This window comes from Struthio camelus, chromosome 23, assembly GCF_040807025.1.
Source record: "Struthio camelus isolate bStrCam1 chromosome 23, bStrCam1.hap1, whole genome shotgun sequence".
In the NCBI taxonomy this organism is placed as follows: Eukaryota; Metazoa; Chordata; class Aves; order Struthioniformes; family Struthionidae; genus Struthio; species Struthio camelus.
This window is the reverse complement of record NC_090964.1, coordinates 5,870,840-5,892,415: the sequence shown is the minus strand read 5'-3', so window position 1 is coordinate 5,892,415 and position 21,576 is coordinate 5,870,840. Positions and strand designations below refer to the sequence as shown.

At 47.2% G+C, this 21,576-nt stretch overlaps 1 protein-coding gene across 8 annotated transcripts in view; it reads right to left on the bottom strand.

The window, feature by feature from the left end:
• Positions 1-6,202: 6,202 nt before the first annotated feature.
• The window catches only part of LOC104139569 (lethal(3)malignant brain tumor-like protein 3), a 49,667-nt gene continuing 34,293 nt past the window's right edge, over positions 6,203-21,576 (bottom strand). For all 8 annotated transcript variants that reach the window (XM_068917256.1, XM_068917258.1, XM_068917254.1 and 5 more), the window contains 4 exons: positions 21,123-21,184; positions 18,447-18,613; positions 13,947-14,009; positions 6,203-10,530 (listed from right to left, as the gene is read on the bottom strand). In XM_068917256.1, coding sequence (XP_068773357.1) covers positions 10,402-10,530; positions 13,947-14,009; positions 18,447-18,613; positions 21,123-21,184 — 421 coding nt within the window. In that variant the 3' untranslated portion in view covers positions 6,203-10,401. The remainder of the gene's footprint in view (positions 10,531-13,946; positions 14,010-18,446; positions 18,614-21,122; positions 21,185-21,576) is intronic.

Here is a 21,576-nt window from a genome sequence, read left to right as displayed (position 1 = left end):
TGGCTCTGTCTTGGAGATAACTCTGTGCAACATCAAAAAATACAGCCTGCTTCCTGCTTCCTGTCCTGGTTACATAATGTCCTCATGCACATTTTATAAGAGTCATCGCCTGGGTATAAAAAAAAATGACTCACTATGAAATTGATAACATTGAACTTTGTTTTGATCCAAAGCCAAAATGCTGTATTTATTTGAAGTGTAAATTGTTCCTTTATTGTTCGGTTCACCAGGAGTTTAGGGCAGTTTGCTTCTAAATGAGTCTAATCCACAGGATTTTACAAAACTCTGCGAAGCTGAGAAAGTGGCTTGGAAGAACTTGAAACCGTCTTGGTCGATTTACAGAGGCGATGTTTCGAAACCAGCTTCCCTGTCCCTCCAGCACTGCCTTCCCTGGAGAGTTATCGCTAAGGCTGCTGCAACTGTTAGAGCCGAGGAATGCAGCCTGCGCCGCGGCTGCCAAGACTTCTCTCCTGCTTGCACCAGCTGCGTCTCCAGCAAATATTTCTCCTTCCAGCCTAACCTGCAATCTCTCATTGGGAATTAGGTGGTCAATATAGGTGCACAAATATCCCAAGCGTAGGGAGATGAGGCCTTTCCTTTGAGTGACAGGGAACCGGCACCCGTTTCGGCAGCCTGCAGCCGCTGCCCTGGCTTGGCACTGCTCCTACCTGCAGCGGTTGGGCACCCAGGCCTTGCTCACTGGTCTCCCTCAGGCTGGACAGACTCGGCGCTGTTTGCTCATATTCATTCTTTGCTTTCTGAGCTGCAGCAGCCTACTGGAGCCTGGGCTGGAAGATGGGCATCTGCTGGTGCTGGAAATGCTGCTGTTTGTTTGAGAGCATCCGCATCCTGCTTTGTAAAGGGATTTGGAAGTGGTGGTGGGGAAGCCACCAGGTGTCAGATGCTCCCTTTCACCGCAGTCCAACTCTGCACAAGGCTTTCTCTTCCTTTTTTTCTTGCAAGTCCAGAGAGGAGCTTTCCTCCAAGGCAGGGAACAGAGGGAGTGTGTTTGACCTCTACCTGCTGCAGCCCTCTCAGCACAGGCCAGCTACTGGTTGGACGGTGGGGAAAGGAGAGATGGAGATGAAGAGAAGGGGAAGCCAATGGGTTTATGCATGTGTACACACCTTTCATAGATGGGGAGGGAAGAGAATTGATTTTTAGAGAGCAGCAGAATTAACTGATCACGTGAAGAACTGATTGCCAGAGGAACGGGTTTCCTAGCAAAGCTGAGCTGAGCTTTGGTGGCAAGAGAAGGGGGAGCAGGCAGGAAAAACCAGAGGAGGAAGGAGACCAAGGGAGAAGAAAAATAACCCAGGCAGAAAGGGGAGAAAAATGGAGAAGGTTCACTCAGGAGAATCCCAGGAGAGGCAGGAAAATAATTCCTAGGTCTCAGAGAATAAAGATGAAAAACAACTGCTGTATAAAGATCACGGAAGAGTTGGTCTAGTCTCAGGGTCATGAAGTTGTTCAAAGGGGTTGAAAAGCACCGGAGAAGATCTGATCATTCAAAGAAACCAGGAGATACTTCAAGTGACTTGGCAGCATCATGGATCCTGCAGGAATGGGAACAAGGAAGCGGCTGCAGTTACGGGACGCAAGCGCCGTGCCAGCTGGGGAAGCGCTAGGCGCCTTTCGCTGCCGGCAGCTGGCTGCTCCCACGCTGGCACTTCCGCCGGCTGCCAGTGCCGCAGCCCTCCCAAGCCCCAAAAAACTGAGCCGGACACCGACCAGCATCCAGCACGTTGGATCTCAGCCAAGCCTGGGTTTAAACCTGGACAGAGACGATGAAAGAGCACCAGGACTGAGTTATATCTTGAAAAACCTGAAGAGCAGGTCTGGTCCAGGGGCCAGTTTTCTGGCCTTTTTCAGTTCCACCCATAACAGAGATGGGTTCAAGACTGTTGCAAAAAATCATCTAGACAGACTCATTGAATAGTTGTGTGGTCCTCATTAACACAGAGACATACTGTGGCTTCCCGGCACTTGCCTTCTGCCAGAGCTAACAAAACCCAGAGCCACATGCCACGAGTACCTGGAGACCAAAGCAGAAAAGCTGTATTTGCGTTTTCGGCTGGTGCCTGAGCCGAGGGCATCTGGCAGCCCCAACCCGTACAGCCGGAGGCTGCCCGCTCATTGCGGTCATGTGCAGGTCATTGCCCACGCGACTGTCACAACACAGCCACAGCTCACACCATGACCTGAGCCACACAAACGATCCAAGTTTAAAACAACCTTTTTTTTTGTTAGTTTGTTTGGAGCAGAACTTTGTATAATTTGGGTAACTTGAGTCAACTCAAACGCTGGCACAACTGAAAAGGAGACCCAACAGAAGTATGCAGCAAATACTTGGGGGAAGTGCTTAAATCAGATTTGCTGAAAAAGCTGCTTTTAGGTCCCAAGAATGCCCACCACGGAGCGTGCATGGGAATACCGCTCACCACTGACCCTAGCGAAACCACCAGGCAGTTCTCGAGAACAAACCGTACTCACAAGTCAACACTTGAGCGACTGAAGACACCAGTGAATCACTCTTAGATAGGAGTTGGTCAGTTTGTCGGAGGAATTTCGACGGTCCCCATGCCAGGATCTCTCATGGCTGTGGAATTAATGCACTGTTTGCAGAACTCTTCAATGTGTTTCTCTGAGAGACGGCTGGAAATATTCCAATAGTAAATGTATCCGTCTCCGAAAGGAAAAAAAATATCTTGCTTACATTAACAGTGTCTGCATGGCGAAGAACGCAGAGACGGGAGAGCATCACAGGGCAATTAATAAACCGAGGCTGCACTTGGTGGCAAGGATGTAAGAAAATATTGGGGGATGTGACATGCAAGGCCAGTAAGTAGTGGAGCGAGGGCATCCTTTGGGGAAGGGACGTGCAGTGCTGCTGCTGAGTTGGGGGCAACGAACACAGCTGCAGTCCCCCCGGACGGTGCAGTCAGCCTCCTCCTTGAATCCCTCCAGTTTCAATTTGGCATCACCGTTCTCTTTCTCTCCCTAAGCTGGAATTGGTCTATCAGCTCACACGACGGGCCCGTGGGTTGGCGTATGGAGAGGGCATGTTTCCCCCTTCCCTCCCTGCATCCCTTCTCCCAGTTGGCCTTGGACTACGGGGTTATTGCCGTGATGTTCACTTTTACAGTTCCTGCTCCTGGGAAAGCTGCCAGGGTTTGAATGTTTTAAGAGGCCAGATGAGATATGGCCAGATGATGCTGTTGGGGCCACTGGAGTCCCAGGAGGTGTCGAGCCCTGTGCGCGCGCACGTATGAGCAGTTAAGAGCTGGCCCATGCCCGCATGCAGCTCCTTTTATGCCCATTAGTAATAGTGGGTTAACCAGGCGCTGATAAAACGCTAATTAAGAGCTGAACACTGTTGCAAAAACACAAAGAAAATCAGTGTTTTCAAAAGCACGCAGAAGGCGAATGGCATTGACTTTTCATTGAATGAGAGACGCTCAACAACTTTCCTGCATCCAGCCCGTGCTGAAGCTTGCGGACACGAAGACCCTTCCCCGGCCAGCTGGTGGGACCAGCCCCACCGCAGCCACTAAACCTCCCCCGGGCGAGAGCCGGGCATGCTGCCCACGCAGGGAGCGACGGCTACCGTCAGCCTTACAGGGCAACAACGCCGGGCAACTCCAGCACAAGCTTTGCTCTTGCGATTAATGCTATTCCTCTAAGGCATTCCTAAGGATTAAGCGAAAGCAAACACTGTTCTCCGGAAGGCTGCTGCATCCCTGGCTTTAAAGGCATCGTGGATGGACGCCCCGGGCATGCCCGCAGCGGGTGTCTGCTGCGCTGAACTCTCCCAGGGCGAAGAGAAGGAAGAGAGAGCAAGCAGGCATTCGTTTCGAGGAGATGCATCTGCATAGGCTCGAGGTAGACGGTGCATTTGTCTTCCCCATACCAGCCAGCTGCCAGCCCTGCAGCTGGAGATTTTCCTGGTGTAATAACTTCCCAGCGGACCCGGCCTGGGCTCGGGCTGCTACACATCGCGTCTCTAAGGGCTTCAGACGACTCGCTCCGAGGAAATTCAAGCTCAGTTCATGTGAAATGCATCGTCTCTCCCAGGATCGGGTTATTTTTTCCGTTGCACTCCCACAAATCGCGAGGCGGTACAGAGCGAGCGCGATCCCTCCCACAGGCTCCCAGGGCCCCGAGCCCCTTCGGCAAGACTTCACGTCGGCGTAACAAGAACGAACGAGCTGCTGTTTGGCTGCTGAGACCCCCCACACCTCTATGCACGGAGAGGCTTCGGAGAGGCGCTGGGGGGGGGTCAGGCAGCCGCGTTTTCCAGGTAGACAGACAAGGGGGAAACAGCCACCAGCTAAGGGCAAGAGAGAAAAGCAGAGCTTTGAAGCCTTCAGGCACCATCGATCAAAACCGGTGCCCGAGAGATTCAGCTTTCGGTCTCGCGGAGGAAATCTGCACAGCCCTTTGGCTCCAGCGGTAGCAGCCGCATCAGGCCTTTGGGGCACGATCCTGACCCAATCGCTCTCGCCTTTGCTTTGGGTTTCCACAGTCCGGCGCAATCGCTCCCGGGCGGCAGCTCCAGCCCGTTCACAGCGACGTAGCCCAGCGGCTGCAGAGCGCGGACCGGCGAGCTCGGAGCTCTGCGCGAGCGGGACAACCGCGCAAGCCCTCCGCGGGCTCGCGAGAAAACGGCACGTTTCCAGCAAAAAAAAAAACGCAGCAAACGGACGTTTCAGCGCATAACTCGCCACGAAGTGCTGCGCCGCTGTCCTCCCGGTAGAGCTGCTGCAACGGAGAGCGATGGCTTGGAGGGACACGGGCTAAGAGGGTTAAGTACCTGCTCAGGCACCTGCTAAGTGGAGGGTGTGAAAATGCAAGGTGATAACTCACAGCAGACAAAGCTCAGCGCGACTGCAGCGCTTTGACGAGCACTTGGGACAGAGTTCAGCATTTTTGTCCAGCTGGGCTTAACTGATGAACAATGGTAAAACAGGGACTAGCGGTTTGCATCACAGCAGCAACCGGCAGCAACGTCAGACAAGAGGACGGTGAAAAACGATGCGACGCGTCCCTTACGCCGCTGCTTCGTGCGCACCTTAAAACCGGCAGAGCCCTCAAAACCTGGAGCTCAAACTCTGCCAGAACAGCGCTGCAAAGGCCTCAGCAAAAATGGAAAAATAAAAATAATCGGTCGCCAGTGGCTGGGCAGGAGGTAACTCGACCTTTTTGCAGGCAAAAAATTAAACTACAGGTCTGGCCTGCCTAAGGAGCGATACGGAACAAAAAGTCCCGTGTCTGCTTAAATAAAATAATCTGCAAATATAAGCAGCCAACTGGGTGTTTAACGTACCCCACGGCGTTAAAACCTCGCTGTCAATATCTTGTTTTTTTTTTTTTTTTTAAAAAAGGCCTTCAGCATCTGTAGAGAAATTTAGGTATTAGAAGAGTGACGATGCGCACATCCCAGGGCACATCCCAAGGGAACCGACAGAGAAAGGAGAAGCAAAACTTGACGTTACTAAGCAGGCAACAAGCATCCAAGCTCACCAGACTGGGAACCGGATCACTGTAACGAAAGCAAACAAGCCGGGGTTTAAATAGAAGCAAAAGCCTTGGGAGGGAAAAACCAATGCAAGCAAATGTTTACCCTGATGATGGGATAGTTTAGAAATTATGGCTGGACGCCAACTCTCCAATATTTTTAGTTTCGGAAGGTCTAATCTCAATTTTGAAAAATGCATATGTATCTTCAGCCCCTTTTTGCTTTAGGTACAGCGACACGTTACTGTTCAGCATTTCAGCCATATCAGAACCACCCGTTTTAAGAAAAGGCTGAAAGCTTCAGCCACCTGATTTCAGGGGAAACCAACTGGCAGCATGTTGCACAGTGTTTCACAATTTATCCAATAACTGCCATTTGAACAGAAACAAATGCCCAGGTTGTTTAATTATAATAATTATGAGAGAGACAGTTCAGCAGCGAGCAAGCCCAAAAGGAGGGCACAAACACGTAGCTTTGCTCTGCCTGCTAAAGAGCTAAAAGATAAAAATGCTCCCTGCATTTTGCTAATCAGGTTTATGGGGAGGAAAATGAGAGGAAAAAACCCAGGGACTTCTGCAGTGACCGACTCACCCTGGTGCCGGTCCCGTCGGGGCAGCGAGCCAGCACAGCTTCCTCACAAACACGTGCCGGAGTCAGACCAAAACTCGGAAAGAACGAGTCAGATTCAAACTTATATTAATTTTATTCACATTTCCAGAAGAAAGCATTGGTGGAGCGCAACATTGCAGCTAGCATCAAAAAGCTCAAGTCTTTGTTTGGTTTAAACCAGGCAAACATTTCAAACAGTGAAACGAGACGGCGGACGCACGCTCCCTTCCCCTGCACATGTTTCCAGTTCAAGTAATAGGAATTTCAAAAATAAGCTAGCTCATCACATGATGGAGGGAACGTCAAAACCTTTAAAGCTTTCCGTGGTCTAAGTCCCTAAGCAGGGCATGAAAGTAGCAGGCAGGAAATCTTCTACAGCTGAACTAGCTTATCCCCTGGCTGATTTTTTTTTTTCTTCCCCTCCTTTGGTTGTAAAACCTTTGCTATCAGCGCTGCCGAATGCTTCTGCCCCAACTTTAATGCGATTCGTTACCCCGAGCAGAAATTCACTACTTGCAGGATTACAAGGCTGATCATTTGTGATGGCACAGAAACATTTTAGCAGGACTGTCTACAAAGGAGGAAAAAGAGAAAAAAAAAAAATCGACCACTTTGGATTTCAAGAAGGCATACAGGAAAAAGACACATTTTCATTTGGAACTGAGACTTTCCAATTGCACTGCTTGGCCATGGGAAGTTTTCATAACTCTGCCTTGCTTTTAAGTAATATATTTATTTTCTAAGCCACTGTTGGGTTCAGCTGGGCCCACAGCTGGTGTATACCGATATTCAGTCCATTATGAAAACCTCCTAAACCAAGGGGCATTACCCAGTTTCAGCTCTGTACAACACACAGCTACAACTTCTGGCTTTCCGCTTCCAAGTGTGTGTTTCCAATCGGACAACAAGGCATTAAACACACAAAGGCATCTGCAGACGCCTTGCTTAGATATAGTCCTCGATCAGGACTGGAACAAAAGGCAAATTTTTGTAGTCCAGAGAGAAACAAGTCACCGAGCTGCATGTGAAAGTGCGGCTCACTGGTGCAAGCAAAATGGCACCAGCAACCTGGGAATTCTCAAGTCATGGGGCAAAGTCGGGGCTAAAACATGAGGCTTTTTTTCTTCTTGTAAATATGAGGAAATTTTAAACCTGTCCAGTGAAGACACTGGAAATCTTTTGGCCCTTGCATTACTGTGAAGTTGTTTGATTTTATTAACATATAGCTACATTTGGAAGAAGAGCTACTGACAGATCTGTGCACATTCTTCCTTGCTCTGTGAAGACAATTATCGGATTACCAAAAAGGCACAAGAAGCAGATTCTTGCTTTCTCTATCCCTAAAAGGTTTCCTCCCTTCCTCCTTGCTGAAAACACTGCCACTGCTGTAACTGAATAAACTCCAAGTACACATTTTCTTCTTTGATCCAGCTGGCTTGGAAGCCCCTAGGATTAAGGAACTCTCTGCTGTTTGAATAATTTCAGTAACTAGTATCTCATTGCTTGTTTCACCAATTCTCTTCATCCTCTATCTATATATAGTAAAAAAGATGAAATAATATTACAATTTGGTTTTTTCGCCAGAGGCAACCTGCTATCGCCAACTCACTCTCCCAAAGGAAGGAGGTAAAATAGAAAATTCTGCAGGACCTGCTTACTGGAAACAAGAACAAAGTGAAATTGCACTCAAACATCAGCCGCCAGCTGCTGAAGATCGCAAAGCCCTCCGCCTGGCAGGGTGTCACAGATGGGGAAACTGGAGCAAAGAAGGGCTCAGGGTTATTTAGCAAGTCAGCGGAGAGCCAGCAACAGAGCAGTCCAGCTACCGATGCTCTGCTCCAGTTGTCAAGAAACAATCCTGCTTTGCCTAGAAGGTGAATGGTGTCAGAGTCCAGGTCGTGCCGCTTGCAATGCCAGTCCTTGCACAGACTCAGGATGCTCTGAGTGGGATAAAGGAATGTGATTCTTTGGCAAATATCCTTGTTATCATATTAGAAATATATTTTAATAAATTAAATTAATTTCTTGTCTAGCCTGCATTAAATTACTAAACTCTCCCGCAGCTGCCTAGGCAGTGAACTGTCTGTTATTTAATATTTCAGATATTAAATATCCCACCACCCCTACGTCTTCTCCGTGGAAGGCTTAAACTCCTTAACTTCTTATACAAAAATAGAAAGTATGGAAACAAATTGCTCCATACCTTAATCCAGGACTGAATGCATTCAGTAGCTTGGATTCTGCTCTATTGGCAATTTTAAGGAACTCATTACTTTAGGAAGATCATAAGGACCTTCTCAGAAGCTGAAAGGTTGGACAAAGGACGTGGAGCAATGAGGGAAGGAAGACAAAGCACGTTCCTTGTGCCATCCCACAGTCGCGCAGAGCGTGTTCCTTCTCAGTTCATAACAGCTGCTGGAGTAGCTGCAGGACTGCGTCGAAGGCAACAACGTTAGGGATGAAGATGCTGAGAACAGGAGGGAGTTTGAGGCATCTGTGGATGGATGGATGACATCTGCATCATGAAACGCCCTGAGAAATTCATGCAACCTGGGCTGGATTCGGACAGTACACCCATCTTCAGCTTCTGCTTCAGCAGAAGCACGCTCACAGCGTGCAGAAGGGTTCGCTCATTCACGCACGGCGGTTTCACCTCGGCAGCTTCGGACGAAGCTGTGGAAAGGTGTACCTAGCTAAGACGACTCCAGCTAAACCCCAGAACAGCCAAATATCTTCCAAGGAGAACAGCCAGAGACGGAGTTGCAGCCTCGCATGCTGCCAGGCACAAAAGGAAACATTAAACAGAGTCCCCAAAGTGCTAACCCCTTCCCCCTGTGCTTCCAGGGTAGCAGGAGGAGTCAGGGAGCAGCGAGGCAGAAGCCCTTCACCCGGGACAGCCCAGTCCTAGAAGCATGCTCATAAAACCATGCTCTGACCTCCAGAGGAGCAGGAAATACTAGCACTCTCCTACTGCCAGCAAAGCGCACAGATTGCTACCTACCTGCAGGGGAACAGCGCTACAAGCTTCCCTTCTTCCCGGATACAGACAGATCAGCTCTCTCTTTTGACAATCATTCGTACCCTGTTTTGCTGCCTGTTCAAACCCTGATCGCCCTCTGGTCAGCCTTCCCTTCATGTTCTGCCTGACTCGCCACTAGAGACGCAGAGGACTGGGCTGTCCTGCTGCTAAAGCACACCATCTCATGGGCAGAACAGGCCAAAGTCCACCTGGAGGCCGTAAGGGCCAAAGCGCTTGCTGTTCATTAAGGTTTAAATTGTTGGAAATAAAAAGAAAAATTGTTTCTAGGACATCTGTTTGCATCTGTACGCATATGCTGGCCACGGCTAGGTTTTCAGCTCGGACTGTTCCTAGCAACCGGCTGATGGCGAAGAGAGTCTGGATGAACGCAGCAAATTCTCAAGCGCTCCTGATTGTCTCATTTTGCCATAAGGTGTTCATGGTCTAGACAGCAATGGCCCAAAAGCACTGAAGGGAGAGCTAGAAATATTTTTCTTTGCCTTTTGTGGGAGATATGCTTATGAGAGATCTCTGCCTACCCCAAGCCTAACCAAGGACGGGGCGCTCGTCCTCCAACTGTGTGGTGGCATGAATGAGAAAGTCTTGTTACCAGAAATAATGTAGGCCATCACTGATGAAACCCCGTGGTACCCTTCTGTTGTGGTGCAAGCAGTCCATTAGCCGAGCGTATTTGAACTAGTAAGATCAGCAGGAGAAACTGGAATTTAAAAATTAGTCTTGAAAAGGTCAGCTCTTGAGTCACAGCTCTGAAGGATACAGGTGAGTTGCTCTGAAGTGCATATTCTTCCTATTTTCTCACTCCTCCTTTGTCAGAGTTTTTATACATATATATGTATATGTACATACATTAAACATGCTGGTGATAATTCAGTCTCTTTCAGGCACTATCGCTGGACACAGCGGTCATTTCACTCATAGCTTTTTCTCGCTATTGCAGCTCCACCAATGTTACCCTGGATTCCCCTTATAACTGGAGGTTTCTTCTAGATCTCAAAAAGAGATTGATATATCAAAACCAAATTCAATTACAAAATATAATAATCTCCTCTTCTTGGAAGTGAAGCTGCCCCATATTCCAGATTGCGGCAGGATTTGTAAGTCCTCAAAATAGTTTTAACAAGTTCTACTTAAAACATGTCCGAGTCTCAGTCTGCCTGTTCGGCACTTTGTAACGCTCTCAGCTGAAGATCTGTTCCCTGTAAAATCTTCTTGGGCTCTGGCAAAAGGGCTCTTCTCAGTGTTCTTCTGCAGACTTCAGCATGAGGATGGCATTGTAGATTTTCAGGGCAGGACCCAGCTTGATACCGAGTATTTTAACTATGTCGGTCTGGTTCAGGAGTAGGAAGGCCTCTCCATCTATCTGCTAGAGGTTGGAAACACAACATAAGATAAAGATTATTATTCAAGAAATAAGACAGGTGTCTTCGCATTTCCAGTCTTTCCCATTAAACAATATATTTGGAACGGCGGAACGAAAGCATAAACACAGCCCTGAAGACTGCAACCTTGGATTTTTCCCTACTTGTCACACTGGTATCAGCATGAGCTCCCAGGCACGCTGCCCCTTTCTGAGGTCTCGGGCCTCATCTAGAAGTCAGCTTTCTCCAAACAGAGAAGCCAGAGCATAGTCAAGGCTTTAGAGAAATCACAAGGAGGACGCTTGATCATTAAACTTTATGTTTGGTATAGAGATAACTACTCTAAAATCCAACATTTGTCAAAAATCCTAGAGCTTATTCACAATCTGCGGCCAGAAATTAGATCAGGAAATATGGAATGCAAGTCTTCAGCAGGCAGCTATCCAAGAAGTAATATATTACACTGATCTACAGTGATTAGAAATATAAAATCACCATTTCCTACTGCATTCATTACATACTGTCCTTGGAGATGTTTGGACTCCCGTTAAGCTGTTCAGGGTAAAATTCAAAGCCGAATGCCCTCTGTGTTGATGTTTTGGTCGGCTTTGCTAAAAACCTTACAGATGAGAAAAATTCCTGAGATGTGAACATCTGGCTGTTCTCAAAACTAATATGCTCATAACTAATATGCTCATAAACAACAAGTTTCCATTTAAAGGAGAAACAGAAGGCTATTGCAAAACCATTTTCAATGGCACTAAATGGGTTTGTTTAGCACAAGGTAAAAGAGGTGATGCCCTGTATAAAACGAAGCCTGGAAAAAAGAGACATAAGCTGTCTGGACTTGCACATACACTCTCACAATACATCAGCAAGGAGACATCCTTTGAAATTCAAAGTATGCAAATTAAAAACTATACTTCCTTGTGAAAAGGTAGGATGTTCTAAGTACCAGTGAGCAAAATCTTAACGTATTATTTAAAAATAAATAAATAAAAATAACTTGGATTCACAAGAACATCCGCAGTTATCCAGAGACGACAAAGATATAATTAATATAAATACCAAATGCTTCAGGGAAGAAGCCAAGGATTAATGGACAGAGACAAGGAATACACATCTCCCCGAGATACATTACTCCATTAACATCCATTTACAGAGACCAACAGCATCTCAACCTCTTCTTTGATGTTCACCAGTTACAGTGGACGACACGGGACTTTCATCGGATCCAGAAAAACAATTCTTCTACCCTTGTTGTTTTCCCAACTAGAACTTCCTTGCATTTCAACAACTGGCAGAAGCTATGCTTAATTAACTTGGACAAACATATCATTAAAGCGAGAAATGCTGGGAGCCAGGAGGTTTGATTTCCTCTCCTCTGCTCTGACCACACGAGAGACCGTTTGCAAGCTACTTAGCCTGCCAGTACCTGCACTGGAAACGACAACAGAGCTCCCAGGCCACAGATCGCTTCACCGACTCGTGTTTGCCAGCTGTCTAGAGTCTGCGTTGCTGCAACGAGCACGCTAAAAATACCTTGAAATTAATGGATCGCTGCTTAAATTAAATGGAGTCAGGGGTAGAAGAAAACTGCTGGAAAACAGTCCGAGGTTTCAAAATGCTTTCGAGTCTAATATTACTATGCTTGACTTTCGCTGCGTTGTCTCTTAAGATGCCTTATTTTAAACAGACCTTCCCTGGACACAAACGCAATACGCTGCCTGAGCTTTATTATGCAGTTCTTTGTTCCATCTTATTTGAGTGGTTTTTAAAATTCTGCGCACAATTTGTTCTCTCCGCTCCTAATGTAAGCAGGAACTTATCCCTCTCCCCTCCCCGCCAAGAGAAGCCTGCAAGGGATTTATTTATCCTAAACAGAGAGCACTCAGAGGCCTGATTACCACTAATGGACAATTCTGGTGGCGTTCAGCAGTAGTGCCGCTCACACCTGAATTCTGGCCAAAGCCAAACTGCTAAAAGGGTTTTAATTTCAAACTGGCAATTTAGTTCGAGCATAAATCTGAAAAAAATCCAAGCCCCTCTCACTTGGCAAAGAGAGCGACACTTTGAGGCTGCAGAAAGTAAGGTACTAAAATAGAGCGCGGCTACACCTCTCTCTAAACTAGAAAACAGCCACTGGAACTGTGGGTAGGACCACTGAAATTATGACTGCAAGAAAAAATAAATTGTGAACGGTCAGATTAGAAGACTTGCTAGCTACATCTCAATTCCCAAGCCCTAATCTCTGAACACATCTCCACTAGAAATTAGGATGCATCTTCTACACTCAACTAAACTGACAGCCTGGTTCATTTGGATAAATTCCGTTATTCCCACTATGTTCCAATAAACAGTATCCTACTGTACTGTTACTTTGCAAATAGTGATTTTTGCAAGCCTCAATTTCTTTTGCCTTTTTTTAAATAAGTGAAAACAAAATACAGATACATAAATCCCCTAACATCACTGCTGCCTGATTCATCATGAAAGGATGCCAGCTCTGGGGAGCAGCCATCTATTAAAAACCTGCCCTTTACAGTCGGTGCAATGTACTGTTGTTCTTTAGTGCGGAGGGTGTGCTCAGTGCTTCCCAGAACACCAAGAAGGTACAGCCCCTGCCCTTGAGCTCTCACAACCAAAGCAGACAGCGCAGCAAGGACCTAGAAGGGGAGACGTGTCAGTGGAAGGCAACCAGAAGCTCATAGAGAATCTCCAGATCATACCTGAAATGCAGCCGGAGGCCAAAGCACTCATTAGAGTGTCATGCAAGCAACATTAAAAAAATAAAGAAGTGTGTGAAATAAGATGAGGACCGTATCCTGCACTAGCCGCAGTTTCTGAGAGCCACGTGGAGCGCATCACAAACAGGGACGCGCGTCCGGTGAGTGCAGCTCGGGAAGCGGCAGGGGACAGAGCTACCGGACACCGTACGCGGGAGATGCTCCAGTTTCCCAAACAACTGCTCGTTCAAGGAACGGTTCCTCCGCTGCGCTCACCTCGGACCGCGGGAGCAGCCAGCGATTCCTAAGAAACGCCGCTATTGCCAGCCTCACCAAGAGAAGCAGGCATATGTTCCCTTTGGAGGGAGCAGATGAGATACTCATCGCACCGCTCCAGCAGGACATCTTTATAACGGTGCCAAAAGCACTGCGTAATAGTCCAAGACAGGATGTTAAGCATAAGCTAAGTGACTGGAACTGCAGGGGAAATTTAAAGCAGCAGAACGCAATTAACCACGCTGGAATTTAGCTCGATACTGAAGCTGCCTCCTAAATGCCAGAGGCTCTTTAATGACAATCCTGAGCACGTTTAAGCAATCAGCACCGTAACTCCGGAATAACACGGGTATAAAAACACCTAGCTGCTGTCGGACCCTCCAGTGTCACAGCACAGGACCTGGGCAGACTTGACTTACCTCTTCCCTGAACACAGCTGCTTGGTCTTTGCAACCAGGCAAACGCTGGATAAAGCTTACCACCTGCGATTAAACGTGGGAAAAGAGAAATATGGACAATTAAAATGGGATATCATCAACTAAAAAGATCTTATTCCTGTATGTCAGCTTTATATGTGAGAATTTTTAATACTTTTACCTTTCCCAATAACGAAGGAAACGCATGAAAAACATTACTGGGTTGTTCCAACACACCCCTGCAAAGTGTCTTTTCGCTAGCAATAATGCTTTCTGTATTGTCACTTACCTGATTCTCTTTCTGCAAGTGTCCAGTTTTTCAGTTGCTCAAAAGGTTCCTTATAAAATACCATCATTATTTTTACAGATTAAAACCTGCGTATGTCTATACTATTTTAAATTCATCTACGCAGTTCATTTTCTGTATGGTTTTTTCAGAATGCAAAATTAAAGAGAAAAAGGATTTAGACAACTTCACATGACAACATCCCTTTAGGAGGCAAGATTGAAACAACTGAATGAACACTACTGGCTACAAATATACAGATGACATCAAATGCTAGCAAGGAAAGGAGTTTTGGTTTTATTTAATCTGCGGTGGTTTGATGGACGGGATCCATGCAATCAATAGGATTAAAAGAATATAAGTGAATTTGACGTTTAATACTAGGCAAAACATTTCCAAGGAGAAATATGTTAACATTTGGAATAAGCGCCCCAGAGATGCATGCAAGCAACCCATGGATTACGTTATATAAATGATGTCAGGAGCATTCCTGAACTCAATGGAGGACGACTTAATACGTATTGTCTTTTCCATCTGCAGCTCCACTGGTTCACAGATCTGTATCTGAGGCATAATAAGATCAAACATCTCATGCTAATTGGATGCTCCCTTGCAGGAACAGCTCTATTTCATGAGGCATATTCACTTGAGTTATTACAGATGTGACATTTCTCCCACGAACGCAAACAGACAAACAGTTGAGAAGGGTCGCTGTCGGATACTAGCTTCCCTTCAACCGCCGATTGTCAGAGTCTCTCCTAAATCATTTCAATGTGTCTGCAGCCCATCCCTTCCCCCATTTCAGACTATGCACGAAGGCAACTATCAAAGTGCCCTCCGGTTTCACACTATCCTGGCAGAAGCTGAGTTGTGGAGAAGAGCTCCGACTCCCGTCGTTTCTGTTATGCAATCCGAAAGTCGAACATCTCTCTCATCGGGTATGATGCTCCGCCATTATTTTGTGCTAGCAGTGAAGGCTCCATTTTTAGGGAAACCCCTAAAATCAATAGCTTCATCGTTTAACGACACCAGATTTGGTAATGCAGATGTGCAAACTCCTACTATTAACAAATAGCAAAATACTACTTCCCCTGTACTTTCTTTTGAAGCCTCCCCCATAGATTTAAAACACAAACCTTTTTGCTGGGTCGGGCATCTTCCAGAATTTAACAGATAATCTGACCTTTGAGGGCAAGGTGATAACATCCCTTAGGCTCAATGATATTTAGAGGCTGGTAGAGGTCTTGGGGGAATAATATACGCTTGCATTGCTCCTGTATCCTTCCTGGACAATTGCTGCTGGCCACTGTCACAGACACTAGGAGCAAGGGGCCTTTGATGTGTCCCCAAAGAGCTACCTGGCTCCCTGGTCAAGGGACAAGGGAGGCTCAGGGGCTCAAGGCCAAGACACAGGACCACCAAGGGGTAGAGGAAACTTGTCTGCCCCACCAGACGATGGCTGTGGGACCCTTAAGCAAGGGTAAAGGCGAGGCTGGGAGAGTTTTAAATGGGGAGCAGGAGAAGCGTCGGACCCCAGCGCCAGGAGAGAGGGAGCTGGAGGCCTGTAAGAGGGTGCAGGAAAAGAGATTTGTCCAGGGATCCTCGTCCTCTGGTTCCTCAACACCTTTAGGAGATAGCAAAAGCCCTGAGGCGCACAGGTAGCTCTGCTACGAGAAGATGAACCCCCACCTGCCTTTCTGGCTGGTGGTAATCTCCAAGACAACGCTCACCGAGCTCTCTGGTGGAAGTGTCTTCCATTATGACTTTTCATATTGAGAAGAGAGAGAGAGGGAGGAAAAGAAGTGAGATTTACTTGCAGAGTTTTAGGTAATTTTGAGAGCACCTTAAAATTCCTTGCAACCCGCATGGAAGGTGCTGACAGGATCCCAAATGTGTGTGGCACATTAAAATCAGCAATGTTGCTACACCTGTTTGGTGAAGTTTGAGGGTAGTCTGATACAGCACCCCTTTGATAGCAAGCTATAGTAGGACTGACAGTGCCTGGTGAAAATGGGCAGATAGGAGCTGGCATTAACTTGGATTTGGTAATCCACAAGCAATTAGCACAAAGACAGTTCCCCCTACAAAGTATTAGCATCTCATGCAGGATTAACTACTGCACAATTCAACTCTGTCACCTATCAATGTTCTACTGTGATTCACTATCCTTCACTAACTGTGCTTTGAAAACAGGACAGGAAGCTTTCAATAAATAACAAAGCTGCATTAAAATAACTACTCTTGTTGATTGTTCAGCATTATCAAGAGTCTCTTAGCTTGAGGGCGTTTAAATACTGCTGCTGCTCTGCCAGTTCAGCTGTTCTCAACCAACAGAGAATTAAAGAATGATTTTTTTTTTCCTTAATGTGGGTTTTATAAAATAAACACAGTTCTTCATCTGAAACCAAAGGAGAATTTTACACCCTCATCGCTCTTGTTTCAGACCAGCGGAATGGTCTCCTTTGTGCCAGCGCTCAAAGCACAACCCGTACGCAAATCTTTGCCCTGCAGGAAGATTTTAGGAGCCCAAGCGCCAGCAGATCAGATCTACTTTGGACTCACTAAAACGCAGAAAGCCCTGCTGCTTTCGTCTTCACAGACCTGCAGCTACATTTCATTGCACATGCTGGTCTTGCAAGCGCTCATACAGAGGCCCATTTGATTCCTATGGGAATTTGCAATGAACTTAGTTTGCAAAATCAGATCCATTTTATTGAAATTCAAGACAAAACCTGTAATGACTTTAGCCGGTCCACTGCAATGCTGCAACTGCTCTTTTTAATGTGCCATTCACTCTCACTGGTAGTCACTTTATCTGTTGTTTCAGACTGCGGCACAGATCACAGTTTAGGGTATTCTGGGTTTTGAACCACTATGTCCAGAGTGCCTTCATTCGTTCACTGTGGTCCCTACTCACACTCATCTGTTACCTAACTAATACCCCAGTTAAATTTACCCTGCAGTTGCTTTAAAGGTCAACTGCAAAGGACACAACTTATTTGGCTTGTATCCTGACTCTGCTCTTCCATGAAACAACCTCCATGTTCTATCCAAAAGATAGAGATTCTGCTTGTTTTTATGTCAGAGGATTAACTGCTCCTGCCCTCATTGATTTACTATAAGACCTTTTAGAAAAATCTGTGCAAGCTTTGAGAAAGGATGCGAACAGCAAATCTCTCATAGAGAGATTTTTTCCCTCCATGTTTGCTACAAATTCAGTTCAAATACATTTTCCTTAAAACACAAAACAAAACAAAAAGAAGGACTGAGTTTTAAACCGTCACTCTAATTGTTCTAGCCTCTTCCCAATTGCTCTGGTGCCCGTTTCCTCCGATACTGCAGTCCCCCCAGACTCAAAGCAGTCCTCCAGCATGAGGAGCAAAGTCAAGATTGGATGTAAGAGGCACTTAAGGAAAATGCACTTTCTAAAAGTCTCTGAAGACCCTCGATGCTTCATAAAAAATGGCACCTTTTTCCTGCCTTGCAGATTAGCTACATCCTTGCAACTGTAACATTACCGCATGTTCCTCCTGAATTAAGTGGCCTATGAATAAGCGCCAGGATCCAAACTGTCATCACCTCCCGCGCAGAGGTACAAATATTATTTATGCCCAAGGCACCGAGGCAAAAACATCTACTCAGCACCCAAAAGATACCAGCTTTGTCACATGCCACCTAATTACAAGAGACATCTCAAGAGCTAGGACTGCCGAGACAGATCTCCAGCTGCACGGCTGCCTCTGCCAGAAACCAGGTCAGGCTGTGGGCAGTTTTGTTCCAGGGGAAACAGGCAGGGAGACGAAGGAGGAAGGGGCATGCACCGCGCGGTCTGGAAGTATCTGCAACGTAAAAGTGGATCAGCAGCCAAATGACGGGAGAGGGGGAGGGAGATCAGAGAGAAGCAAAATCTGCTGTCGGGATCATGTTTTGGGCCTGAGGACGCCAAGATCAAGGGGTAAATAAATAAATACAAAAAGAACGCTGTTCAGGGAAATACCCCATGGACACCAGAGGGTTAATACGGCTCCTTCCCCTCCCTTTTTAAGGGGGCTTGGGTATAACTTCTGAGTCAGTAATTTCTTGCATATGCCATAGCTGCAAAGCAAACCGAAAAGCATTGCCTAGGAAAGGAAAGAGAATACAGATGTCTTTCCAAGCAGCTCTAGGAGCCCCCTGGCTTTCCCTCGTGCCGCGGGAGCGCAGAACGGTGGACTCACCTCTTCCACTGTCCATTTGGCCACGTGCTTGGCTGTGAGGCCCGAGACCTCGGGCAAGAGCCTGCAGTGCTGCTCCCAGCAGAGATGGAGGCGGTGGCTTGGGTTAGAGGACAGGGAAGGCATGAAGATGGACTGGTGGAGGGCCTGCTGGAGATCGAAATCAGGGTCTGGAAAAGGAAACGAGACAAGTCAGAGCAGGTCTTCGAGAGCAACTGTAACAAAGCAGGGGGAAGGGTCACGCTCCGGAGGGAAAAGCGAGGCAGGGCACGCACACGCAGCCGGGCACTGCCGGCTCATGGCACGCTGCGATGCGGGGCGTGCTCCCCCCTGCTCCCGAGACAGGGAAAGAAAAGCAAAAAAAGGAAAGACAAGATCGCCGGGCTGGAAGCTTTAGCGTTAGCTTCCTCTCGGCAAAACGATGTCACGCCGCTCACACAGAAGATGTTTGCAGCGTTTTATTGACAAGGTGGAGGAGTTCTGGTAACAGCATCTTCAGCTGGAAACTAACGGCATCGCGCCAGCGCACAGCTGTAGCCTGCCTGCTAAGAGCCCTACGTGTGCCAGCTGATGGCCCGGCTCGCTGCCTCCCCAGGAGGCTCCCAGGCCAGCAGCACTGCAGGTTACCTCCAGACATCAATTCCCTCCTCATCTGTCAAATGATGGAGGCTTAAAAAAAAAATCACCCCTCCCTAATGAGATCACTTGGGTAGTGCAGAGTCATGGTCCTATAGGGATTTGGCCGGTTATGCAACAGGAAGCGAAGCAGAGGCTGGAAACAACGTGCAAGGCGTTCCTCTGGTTCCCAGCGGTTCGCGGGCACGGTCCCCGCGCCTCCCCCCGCCCGCCGCTGCCCAGCCTCGCGCTGTTTCGCCGGGATGCGCCGGCTTCCAGGCGCCATCGCGCGGCACCGGGACGAAAAGCCCGGTTCGCTCCCGGAGGAGCACGCGTGCACAGTGCCAGTACGGCTTCTGTTTCCCCTCTCCCCCGGCCGCGGCCAAACTAGATTTAATCGGTGTTGTTATGAAGAGTAGCTCGCAGGACAGCGCCTAAGGACCTGGGTGGCGTGCCGGTCCCCGCCGTCAAGCAGAGCGCGGGAAAGAAGGAAAAAAGCAAGTTTCCAAGCGTTGCCCACCTCGTCTTCACCAGCCAAGGTGAAAGCGGCGCCAAGGGTAGAGCCTGGTCTAGCACAACGTTACTGCCCTGTTCCCGGGTGCGTCAGCTTACCTCGTCTCCTCTCCCTGAAGGATGCGGGACAGCATCAACTACAGGTCTCTACTTCTAACATTGAGACCAAAGTGGGAAGATTAAAAAAAGTAAAGCCTGATTAAAACCTGCTCGTCATGTAAGACTGCACTTTAAGGAGGCAGCAACCTGAGGCGGGGAGGACGTCCGAAGGTAGGTCTGGACCTTCGCAAAGAGGGGCACATACAAGGGATGAGGTCTTTAGCTGCAGTAACAGTGAACGAAAAGCATGACTGCCCTGAAGCGCGCACGCAAACGGTGACGGGCACCTGGAGGGACAGGGAGGCTCACAGTAATACCAACTGGAGCATCTTCTTCTTCACTGAACCCAAATCCTGGCGGGGAAATGTCCAAACTACCATCTGAAGAAATTATGTTCTTTTTGAGAAGGAAGCAGGGTTCTAATCGTTTAAATAAAGATGGGACGAAAGCTTTGGGCAATTGTGAGATTACAGGTCAGCGGATTATTGGAGAATTTCCCTCCACTGATTTATGTCATTCTGGTTAAGGTGAATGCGAAGGGAAGGGAGACAGCTTTCCCTGCCAACCCCAGCGCAGCGTGCTGCTGGCAGACTTCTCCTGCTCCCACTGCAGCAGCCAGCACTAGGTAAAAAAGAACAGAAGAAAAGCTAGGCACCTGTCCCAGTTTGCGCCTGCTTAGCTATTTTTGATCGCAGATTTATTACCATGTTAAATCCCCCTAAAAGCCTGGTCAGCTTCGTTCTCTGAAATGGCTTTTTATAGTAAATCCGAAAGCTAAAACATACAGTTTGCTGAAGTGATATCAGAAAGCTTCTCTTGAAACTTAACCTGCCACATACCAGAGCAGGGGGGGAAAAAAAAAAAGATGATGTTTTTCCATTTGATTCTTTTAATTTCTTTTTCATCCTCAGGAGAACTTTAAAAGAGCTGCTACCCAAAATAACTAAATACGTTTCTGAGAATCCAATGGGCTCCCCAGAAAGGAGTCGGTGCAACTTGGTCAAAGCTTGGCAGACAGATGTTAGATTTAACTTGTCACCTCTCAGCAGAACTGTCTGCAAGTGTTTCTGGGTGGCTTCGTAGCTGCGTTCTTCAGTAGCTCAACAAATACTACGCCTGGCACAGACTGCATAGGGAATGAAACCCCCACACCATTACAGAAGAGTATGCAGTGGCATAAAAGATGAGGCAATCTTGTCTTCTCAACTAATAAATAGGGGGCTTCACTCTACAAAGTATTAAATCTCAGGTTGCTAAGGGATTTTACCCTTCTTCCTCGTTTTAAAGGAAGCAAGGGGGAAGAGAGTTAAGACTACTGTTACACCATCCCCTCGCACGTGCGCTTTCTCTTGGCTGTGGAATCAAAGACAAAAAAGATGTAAAGCTTTAAGCGGTCCTCGTGGTTTTGGTATTTAACACATACACACACACACACACACAAAATTAACCAACCTTTTCCGTCGTCTTCCGGTTTCACCAGCTGCAACTTTATATAGGCATGCGAGCACCCAAGCCTGAAAGCATCAATCGCAAAACATTTCAAAAGATGGCACAAATTGAGATAATTGCTCCTTTTTACAAAGATTGATGGGACTTTCAGAAACTAAGGTCTTTTCCCTCTTGAAATTGGCAGTACCACCACTCTGCCTCGATCTCGCTTTGTCTCTACGAGAAGGACTGTGCTATTAAATGCACGGCCAGAACTCAGACTCAAGCTTACTGCAGGAAAAGGAGCCCACAAAATAATGGGAGGAAGGGAGGGGATTTAAAGTTAACATGTCATTCTAAAACCCTGTACTGCAAATCTCTGATCAAAGTGGGCTGTTCTAAGCCAGTGATTTACATCTGTACTTCAGACAGAGCAGCACCATCTTGATATACAACTGTTGATGCATGAAAATACATT